This window comes from Staurois parvus, unplaced genomic scaffold, assembly GCF_062004578.1.
Source record: "Staurois parvus isolate SC_StPar_1 unplaced genomic scaffold, SC_StPar_1.0 ptg000397l, whole genome shotgun sequence".
Taxonomy (NCBI): domain Eukaryota; kingdom Metazoa; phylum Chordata; class Amphibia; order Anura; family Ranidae; genus Staurois; species Staurois parvus.
In genome coordinates, this window is record NW_028318193.1 from 2778835 (window position 1) to 2790212 (window position 11378).

The 11378-nt window shown below is 37.7% G+C and overlaps 1 protein-coding gene across 1 annotated transcript in view; it reads left to right on the top strand.

The window, feature by feature from the left end:
• The window catches only part of RNF217 (ring finger protein 217), a 123156-nt gene extending 112157 nt beyond the window's left edge, over positions 1–10999 (top strand). Inside the window, exon 6 of the mRNA XM_089686438.1 lies at positions 155–10999. Coding sequence (XP_089542564.1) covers positions 155–228 — 74 coding nt within the window. The 3' untranslated portion in view covers positions 229–10999. The remainder of the gene's footprint in view (positions 1–154) is intronic.
• Positions 11000–11378: the final 379 nt, after the last annotated feature.

Here is an 11378-nt window from a genome sequence, read left to right on the forward strand (position 1 = left end):
TTTATCCATTGAGTTCAACAACACTAATTGTGATGAAGGAATTCTGTAGTTTACATTTATATCTCTCTGTGTGAGACCAGATTGATGTTAATACTATTTCTAGTGATAAAGCAAATTGGTGTGTCTTTTAACCCAAACTCTCATTTCTTTTTAGGGTTATTTGGATTGCCTATATACTGCCTTTGTAAAAAGAAACGGAAAAGGACACGGACGGGTATGCCGTGGTAAGGATAGGGGACCGCCTAAAGCTTGAAACAGACCTGTAGGGGGTAATACTGTGTACTGGAGAGCTTTATCATCAATAAAACGCAGAATTCCAGAAGATGGACTGTAGAGCACAGTACCATTTGATGCTTTGCTTTCCGTACCACCCCCAAAGGCAGACCATAAAGCCACCTCTTCATGGTGCACTCCCAGCTGGATATGCCCAGAATTGCTGCTTCTTTTTTATTTGTAATATTTTGTATGTTTATTTTGGAACATTATTTGAATTGCCATTCCCTTCCTAGAAGTGTAGGCTAAAGACTAGACTCCCATTGGTTAGACAATCAAATGAGTGCTTGGATTGGAACGCGAAGACTTGACAAATCCTGTGTCTCCCTCTAAAGCCTTTGTCAAAGAACCAATCTATATATGGAAAACTCCTGTACCAGTTACTGAAGAAATCATAAAGAGTCCTGCTATTGTAGGGAGAAAACGTGGTCAAGCATCATCAGCATTGAAGTTCATGTGAATCTCTTTACGCATTCTGTATGTGTAGCAGTAAGATATAATTACAACAAACATTTGCAGTAAAAATTGGTAATATATTGTGTACCAGTTAGCTTGACATGTTTGAGAAGCGATATGTCAGTTATTTTATTGTTGGGTGATAAAAACACTAAGCGCCATTGTATATCACCTAGTGACAATTTGATTTGTTTTATGAATGATCACATTTGTATGTATCTCACACTTCCCAATCACTAAGCTTACCACACGTTGGAATTACCAAAAGTGTAGTGCAAGGTCCTGCCAGATTGGATACACATTTTTTCACCACAACACAGCCATATTAGTTTTGGAAAATCTAAAGAACATTGTGCAAAGTTAATACAGTTAGTTAGAATACAGGATAGTGCCATGTTTTCATCACAATCACTGCACAGGTCAGTCCTTGAGGTTTCATAAACATACTGGATCCTGGATAGGGGTTAAGGCATCTTTTGCAGTTCTAGTTGGCAACCCCAGTGAGCCATATTTATTATTGTGCCTGACATAAAAGCAGTGGTTTTGTTGTCCATCCCTTAGATTTTTTTTTTCTTCTTTTAATTCTCAACTGCATTGTAAAATGAAAGTTGGAGGCTGGTTTCCTTCAATCAGTTGGAAATATTATGTGCACCACTGAACTGAAATATGTACCCTGCTGAAATCAATGCAAAGTCTTCTAACCTCTGGAAGGAACCAGCAGTGTACACAACAAGGTTTTACTACATTAGAGAAGAGATTCTAAGACAAGTACACCAGTAGTTGAAAGCATGCATATTATTATAGTGTAAATCACAGTGATGATATGTAGTGTGGAGTAATTCATAGCAGCCAGCCTCTTTACTAATCTGTCTACAGTAAATGTAATGTGAACCTGTGGCCAGGTTATGGACATTATGGGCCCATTCACAGCTGCACACAGGAATGTGTTGCAGTGTGTTGAATCACACATTGGCTGCATTGTGATGCTTTGGCAGCCCATTCAAAATGGATACACTGCCTTGACGCTATGCAAGTTAAATACATGACCCATTTTTATAAATGGCATTGAATTTGCACCGTGGTGCCCTGCAGTGCTGGGGGCACATTGCTCACTACTGTTTTGGTGTGTTAGGGTGCCATTCAAAATAAATGGTACCGTGGTATGTGCATTCAAGTATCAGGCAGTAATATACATGTGAATGGACCCTTTTAGTATTCACATATTCTGAACAAGTAGTAAATGCACTTATAACAATCCCTCTCTGACCTCTGTAGCTTCAGACACTGTAATGCAATTCATCCTCAAACATCACAACGTAGAATGAAGTCAGGTTTTAGGCCTCTTTCACTGGGTGGACCAATCCAAAAAACAGACAGGCAGACCTGATCGGACCTTCCATTGTTTTCTATGGTGAGGTGGATGTAAACGGACATGTGTCCGTTTTCAGCCACCTGCATCCAATCTGCTAAACACAGACTGATGGGGGATCCGTTCCCTATCTGTCTAGCAGATCGGATGACAGTTGGATGTGAATGGACAGGCGGTCCGTTTACATTCAACCGCCTCAGAGAACAGCTGGCTTTTTCTCTGTTTGCTCTGCACAAGCGGAGCGGACACAGAGCTGTCATCTGCCTGCTCAGTGTGGATCAGAGGACAGATTCCCTGCTGAGCAGGCGGATCCGCTTTGCGGAGTTTGCCCATGTGAAAGGGGCTTAGGTCAGAACCTGCTGTTTGCTTGCTTTAGAAGGTTGGCAGGCTGCCAGGCTTAGCCAAGGAAGATGAATTCTTCTCTTAGTGTCTCCGATGGCAAAATGTCTTCAGAGTGGTTGTTCGCAATGTGTAAAGATTTGAATGTCCATAGCATAGCCAAACTTTAAGTTTGGTTTCTATTGGTTATATACAGCTATACTCTCACTCCATACAAGATTATGTAAATGATGACCTTATTAATATAGTCTTCTTCAAAACCATTGTAGCTGCCTAAAGCCCCAAAAAATTAATCAAACGTTAAAGGAGAAATTCCACCTTCATTGTAAAAGAGAAAAAAATAAAGTTTCTTCTTATCTTTTTAAGCAAGGTAATCCTTAATAAAAATACTTGCATGCCCAGTGAATTCAGCATTGTTCTATTTTAAACCACCTCTGGACACCTGGTCCAGTGCCACCATCTTTACATTTTTGGGAGCTGGCTGTCTTTTCCCAGTTCTTGCAGTTTCCCCTTGATCATGTAGTGCCAGATCCTTCTTCCATTACTATGTGGAAGTTCATGCCTCCAGGAAAATGTGATGCTAGTATCCTGGGAGGCTGCAAGAGAAGGCTAACAACATTTTTACCTATGCAAAAGGCAGGGGTGAGTTTAATTTTAAAGAAAGGCAATTCAAAATAATAAATAGATCAGCTTTTTATATTGTGTAGGGGGGAGGATTAGAATGGGTCATAATTTAATTTTGCTTAAAGTTCCACTTTGATGTGTTAAGGAATGCACATATTTTAGTATTCTCTGACATTTTGTTTGAATTCCTCCCAATCTATTCTCTGTACCAAGTTAACAATGAGACTGCATATTGAATCTTTATTGAAGTCCAGTCCCACTTGGCAACAAAAATGTTCAAGTACAGCTATGTTTGTATCTGATTTAGTACTCAAATTTGTAAATGACTGTCTTGAGAGTTGCATAAAAGATGCATATTTTTGTGGAAGAGTCAAATGCTGGAGAGAAGGAAAGTGTTAGTGTTTCTCACTAGCCAATCATATTTGCAGTGTCAGTTTTTAAGGACAAGTTAGTTTTTAATATATTTGGGGGTAGACAGAACCTCTAGCAGGTTCTTATTGCAGTTTGAATCCCTGCGTAGGAGATTTGCTTTCACTTCCTGTCATTCCCTGGCACACGGAAGATGTCCCCTCTTCCTGCCCCAGAGACATTCTAAGTAGTGACACAGACTGTAATAGAAACTTTGCTATCATTCTAATCCTTTTCCATGTTAATGAAGGAAAGTAAATTGAATTTCCTTCTCCATTTCCTTCTCTGCTTCTGCTCCAATGACAAGGCAGAAACAGAGAAATCTCTGTAATTGATGCCACAGTTGCTATTTGTTACTCCAACCAAAAATAATTTAGATTTGCTGTTCTCTGAAAAATCATCCATATGAAGTTTTAATGCTGTTTCTATAGTTAAAGCAGAACTAAAATCTGTCAATACTCCCCTCCAATTCAACATTGCAAACTCTCTTGCCAGCCCTGTCATCTTCTTCCCAGCCCTTCTTCAGCCGTCCTCATTGGCTGGTAGCAGGATGTCGATAGTCATGCTGGATTTATTTCATTTCCGCACCTCTCAGATGCTGGAATTGTACACTGAGCTGCACATGCTTAGCTTAGTGTACAGTGTAAAGTAAATTAAGACTGAAATGAGGAAGAGCGAGAATCCTTTATTGCAGATAGGACATAGTATGTAATAAAATGCCTTCCAGCTTGCTATTTTTTGTTTTTAAGACTACAATTCCACTTTAAAATAGTGTCATTTTGTGAGTTGAACCATAATTCAGTTTTTGTCTTCAAAGACTAGTAATCTATTTTTCAGCCAGTAGTGCCTCAACTATTACTAGTGGCTCCTGAAAGTTTGAATTGGATGCTGAATCTCTTGAAATGGTGCCACATCTGTATGATCCAAAACATTCAATTCTTATTTATCTGTAACCACTACTTGAATTATTGACTTCTCAGGACAGTTTACAACAGAATCATGAAAGTTGCCAATAGCCGTAATGCCAACATGCGCAGCAGTGTTCACTTTAATTGCCAAAGATATTATTCATCCAATTAAAGTAGCATACATATATTCTGTAGATAGGTTTTGAATGTGAAACTACAGACAAAATCTGGTCCTATTAGGATCTATTCTCTTCATTTTGTAGAAATGTGGAGGTCTGTCACCTCCTTTTTTCCAGGAAATACCCTTTATATTGTCTATAAGCAATATTTTTGTTGGATTACTTGCAGGTCTGTGCATATACTTATTGGAGGATATGAAAGGGTGAAAATAGATGTTGCACATAGTAGATAAATGGATTCTTCCTTTTACGTAATGCAAGGCTCCTAAAGTTCAACCGAACTCCAAAATTAAAAATTTAGAAATGTTAAATGTGCCTAAGCATTTCCCAGAAAATGCCCCTTTGCTAGTGGTTCTGACATAAGGAAGCAACATCCTGCCTCTGCTAGGATGGCTGTCCCCACACAGACACACAATGTAGAACAAGGCACAGTAAGTCCGTAATGAGAAATCAGTTGCATAAGCAATACTTGGGGATTAGTCTTTTGACCTCTGCCTGCCTTTTATGGCCAAAGCTTCCAGAGTTAATTTCTCTTTTAACAGCTGCTATAAGTAGCACTTCCCATTGCCTACATTATTAGATCATTATTGGTCAGATAGTTTAATTATTGGTTAGATAGTTAAAAGGGCACCTGGGAGCATTGAAATGAAGAAGCTGCCATTATAAACCTGTTTTAACTGACCCCCAAAGAAATATATAATGTCCTTCATTTATGGCTACAGTTCAGTGACTTGCTAGGTGGGGGCAGTGTCTCTTTTCTGAAGCATTAAGTAGTCTTACACAGAGTACTTTCACCTTTTATGTTCTGGTAGCTGTCCACGTTTGCGCTTGGTATGCGTACCTTTTCTATTCTTAGCTGATGTTAGTCAATGACTGATTAGAACATTCATTGCGGCACATACCCTGCAGATTCGCTAAGTAGATAAAAGCCGAACCTAATGTGTTCCAGATGTCCTGTGTTGGCTGTGGTGACCTTAAAATACCTATTAACTGTTAGATTAGCATTAAAGTGATTGTAAACCTATTATTAATATTTTTAATATGTCATACTTACCTGCTCTTTGCAATGGTTTTGCACAGAGCAGCCCTGATCCTCCACTTCTCGGGTCCCCTGCTGGTGCTCCTGGCACCTCCCCCCCTACAGAGTGTCCCCATAGCAGTGTGCTATGGGTGCACTTGTGTGGGCTCGATCCAGAGCCACGCTCTGTGTGTCCGTAGACGCACACAGCATAGCTTGGCCCTGTCCTGCTCTCTCCTCCACAGGCTGTGATTGTCAGCAGCAGGAGGCCAATGGCTCCTCCTGCTGCCTCCATGGTCAGTGAGGAAGAGTGGAGAGAACCGATGCTCTCAGGCACAGTGTTGAATAGAGATTGGGCTCAGGTAAGTAAAAATGTGGGGTAGGGGGTGCTGGACAAAGGTTTTTCATCTTAATGCATAAAATGCATCTAAGGAAAAAACTTTCCACCTTTACCATAACCACAGCAAAGATGAAACGCGTTCCATAATCGTGGAATCATTTAAAGTGGAGCTCCACCCAAAAGAGGAAGTTCCACTTTAATGCATTCTCCCCCGCTCCCCATTAAGGATTGGCACCTTTGGGAAGTGGGTACCCGAATTTGACCAGTACCTGCTCCCACTGTAATTGACTAAGCGCAGTGGGCAACCAGCTGTGAAGCCGCAAGCTGTCACAGCCGGGTGCCCACACTGAAGATGCCGGGGAGAGAAGATGGCTGGTGAAACAAGCCATAGTGAGGTCACCGCTGGACCAAGGGACAGTTAAGTGTCTGAATTTTAAAAGTCGGCAGCTACGGTTTTTGTAGCTACTGACTTATTTTTTTTTTTTTTTTTAAATCAACTGGAATTCTGCTTTAAATGTTACTTCACTCCAAAACAAAAAATAACAAATCCACCCTCTATAAGTGAAGTTGCCCTTTATTGCAAATATACATACCGTTTGTTGTGAATAGTGGACATGATTCAAAACCATTAGTTTATATCATAGCAGTCTCATAATTGATTAGGTGGCTATGACAATCCCAAACTGGCATTTTAACAAAATATATATATGTATACACACACACATATGGTCAAAACTTGCATGCAAAAAAACACATAAAATATGGCAACCCTAACTAGAGTTCCTTTTTTTGAAAATGCCATTGTAACGTTTATTTTGCCAAAAAAAAGTATAGTTAATGCATTACTATTGATTTTTTAATGTTTGCCTTCAGTGATGTCCTAGGCAGCTTAGAATTCTGTTTTAAGTATAAGTCCCATCTGGAAGCCATAAGCTCCTTATATAAGGAACAATATTGAATTCTAGGGAATTTAAAACAGTGATTTTTTTTTTTTTTTTTTTTTACATGTGCAGTTAGGGGCCAGAATGTACATACAAATGTTGTCTTAAGCAGAAAAGACAAACTGTTGTTGCCTTATTGCCTTTCATATTTGTTTCCATTGGCAGTTAGAAAAACCTGTGCTGAGGGTACCCATGGACATTAGGAAGTCTCTGTCCCTATGTGTGTGTTTGATATTGATAATGATCAGACTGTATAGGCTAGAAGTGATCACAAACAATTCCTGACGTTACCATCAAGTCTATCATCCTGGCTGGAACTTCTCAGTCAATTCTTTTTTTTCTTTGTGCCATTGTTCACATTCTTTAGTTTGATTGTAGGATTACATGAACTATATATGATATGTCTGAATATTTTTAGTGTATCTGTGGGTACCTTTAGCATGCATATGTAAATGAACCTATGTGTTAGGAGGTAAGTCACTCAGTACCTTGCAGTGCACTGACTCTTATGTGTCATTTTTATTGAAAAGTTCTCTACAATTATCTTCTAGTCATTTTTTTTTTACTTGTTTTAAATGTGAATCTTGTTTTCAAGGTTATAATTGTTTTGACATAGCGCCAAATAACTGTAAGACTATATAGAAAATACATGTTATTTAATGTGTCATCTTACAGCCTCATATAGTAGCTATAGTGAAACTTCTTTTTGCTGCAAAATAGTTTAAGTTGACCATGATCTAGAAATGAAATATTTGTATGAATCTGCAGTACTTGACCTTTTTAATATTCCTAACGTAAATGACAAAACCAAGTTATGAATATTCCTGTTTATAAATGTGTTTTTTATTTTTTGTTTTTTTGGGGTTTTTTTTATTTCACCTATGTTTTACTTTGTTAGAAGTTCAATTAAATCTTGAAATGTAATTATTTCATTGACATAGCGTACCATGGAGTTTCTGTTAAATGTGTAAAGCTACTGTTGCTGTTTTTTATTTGTGGATGTCTCATTTGGATTATATAGAACATTCTAGAAAAGTTGAGGGTTTTTTTTTTTTTTTTCTTCGTATTTGCTCTAGTACTAACAGTGGACAATATTGTCCATACCTAGGCAGACTTGTGCATGTTTTTCTAAACAGCATTTTGAGTACTAAAAATCTAATTAAAAGATTTTCACTGGCTAGCGTACTGAAAATTTGGCAATCTAAAACCATTTTCAAAAGTACAGATTCTCCATTTGGCATTAGCAAACCTTTGACGGTGTAGACATTCTCTACCCTGAAAAAAAATCTGACATTTTGGTTTAGTGGTAATTGATTTTGTCTGAACACAATGTTCTACTCCTTCTTTTTTTTTTTTTTTTTTTTCCAACTAAAGAGTCTGCTCCTGTATGGATATATCTTTCCTTAAAAAAAATATCCATCTTACCTTGTTAATTTATTACTTTGCACAGAGAGAAAAGGGCTGTATACTGTCCAGACCCTTGCTTACTGGCTATTTTCAGATGGGAAGGTTGGCAGTGAAAGGCCTGCAACACGGCTACTATAGTGTTCAGTGAATCTCTGTTTTAAAGTATCTTCCGTAGCTACTATTTAATACAACTGAATGAACAGGCCCAATACAGCCCTCATAGTTCTGAGCATAACAATGAATGGTTTGCATACAAGAGCAGAAATTTTATGTTTGAAGAAGACCAGCATCATGTGTGCTACTGCATGTCTTTTCAGGTGCACATAATGACTAGTGTGCACTGACACCTTTTGGGTAAATCCGTGATGGGGTAAGAAATGCAAAACATTATTACATAAGTGCAGGCACCATTAAAACATAACTAAACCCGAAAACAAACCTGTAATATATTGCATCTTACCAGTCCTTAAGCTGGGCATACACTGAAATTCAGACGGTTCAGCAGGGACCGGAGTAATTTCGATTGATGTGTGGCCATCCCCACTCAACATAAGTCGATTGTTTGACTTCTGTCGAAGTGATGTTGCAAAATTTTTCTCCATTAGCGGCTTCAGCTGCTGATCATTGTGTTCTGAGTGTAGGGTCCAGCTATTGGAATACAATGTCCCGGAGGGTGATAACACCATCCACCACATTTGTGTGGATGGAGGAATTCGTTTTTGTTTAATTTTTGTTCAGCCAGCTATTTTCACCTGTAATCTGAATAACACTTTTTCCTTCACGACTAAGCTTTTTTTTTTCTATACTTTTGGTGGGCGCCATGGTTGTCGCACAGGCTGCACTTCAAACATGCCTGCCCGTGTTTTTCTCCATTACATGTCGGATTGAAGAGTTAGTGGTTTGCACAGTAATAAGGTTCTGTGTGTTTACAGCTCACTTGGATGTGACATAGAAAATGCATGTCTGTCACGATCAACAGATATTTTTTCTACTTGCTGTAAATGTTCTTGAAAAATGAAAGCTAATTCAGCTATCACATTTTAAGGACTTATAAACTGCAATACAGAAAAAAAAATAGTTTTTGGAATTAGATGTTCTTTCAGTATACTTGGGGAAAAGGGGGGGCAGGGATCCATGGTAACTGCCCTCAGAAGCACTCAAAGGGACCTCTAAATACAGCATGCAAATACTGGCCATCTCATGATTGTAGAGTGGGCACCCCTAATGTAGAAATGTTCCAGCATTTGGATAGAGTAAACAAGTATAGAGGATTGATTTTGAGGTATGAAGTTGGGTTATGGCCTCCAGCACATAGAAGGAAAGCTTTGTGGGACATTTCTATACATACCTGGAGTGCTTGTGAGCGCAAATGTAAAGCTGTTGTGAGTACTGGTACCTTATGGTGCCTGCAGTTATGTCATGTTTTGTTTTTTTCTTTTCACATCACAACATTTCTTTAAAAAAGCTGCTCTGCTGATGGGATATATTATTATTTAAGGTATAAACCTTTTAGGAATATTTTCATTATTACATGCATTGTTACATTTGTTTATGCTAGCGTTTCTTTACCATAATTATTTATGCATTTTACTGTTTTAGTGGGAAAATTATTCACTTTCTGGATTATTCAATATAGTGGCACAGGAGCAAAGTCTGAAGTGTAATACCCAAAGCAACTGCTCAGAATCTGTGTATTTGCTATCTGGTTTGTCTTTTGATTGGATGCTATGATTACTCCACTTTACACTTGGCACTTTCCTGTTTGCATTGCTTATTGAATAATCAGTGTGTGTCTCTTGTACTGTAACTTAAAGTGGAACTTCGTAAAAAAAAATAAATATATATATATATATATTAAAAACAAACTTTAGCCCAGTTATGTATTTAAAATCATGAATGTCTTTTAAATGAATTCTATTATAACTACCTAAATTCTGTTTTTATATCCCCCTCATGCATCTAAACATTAAAAAAAAAAAAAACCTGCTGAGCAGATATGTGAGCTATAGAGTCCCTATTGCATTGTACAATGCTGCCAATATAGGCAATGTACAGGAGGAAGGAGCACAGAAGTGCAGTGATGACCATTCATAGCAGAGCAGACCCAGGAACTGCAGAATGACTAGTCAATCCTGACTGTGCAGTGAGGCAGGGTTTATGAATGACTTGACTGGCTAAATGGAATGACGAGTCTTTTAAACGTTGTATTTTAGCTGTTTGGCTGGAGTTCCACTTTAATGTATCTGTTTGGCATTACACACCATCTTTTTCTAATGTAATTTATTTAATTATATTGTACAAGCTGCACTTTACAAGACAATATTAATTGCACATGACTTAACCATGGCTTCTAGCTGAATACAAACATTGGTTCCATAGGCTTCCATTTGGTGCTTTAAGTATGTTTTTAGAGGTGTATATATGTATACAAATAGTATATGAATACACACAGCTGTTGCATACGTTTAAATATACTGTAGTGCCTTATTTCCTGAATTGTTTTTCCTGTTAGTTATGTATGACAGTGGCCAGAATGTTTCAGTTTCTCCGTTTTTGACATATTGGTTTGAGTAGATATGTGTTTGAGGTAGGTGAGAGTTAACATGCCACCTTATTAAAATACTTAAGATAGCCTTGTAGTAAATGCTGAACATAAAGAGACTTGTATGTTGAATAAATAAATGGTCAGGGTAACATTTAAAAAAAAATAAAAGTTTTTCTTTCTTTTTTTTATAAACCTGTGTCATGTATATCATTGATATTATTTATTGTGTGCACATAATTTATTTTTTGCATACTTGTTCAACAAATTTATCTTCTATTTGTTTCCCGCTGACATGCAGATTTTTTTCTTCCCTTTCTAATAAAACTGCTAAGGTACAAAGACAAAAATATAAATCTAAAAGGAATTCTAACATACTCCTATTAAAAAAGCATTTTTATTTCTGTCTGTGTTGCTGTTTTGAAAGATTCATGTCTAATCATAAGCAGGCCAGGAAGTGCAAGGAAATCTAAAAAAAAAATTTGGGCTCTACATAACACTTAAAGTGGAAGTCCTGTAAAATCCTAACCATACTTAAACATTCCCATTCTAAGCCTATTCTAACTACCCTGTG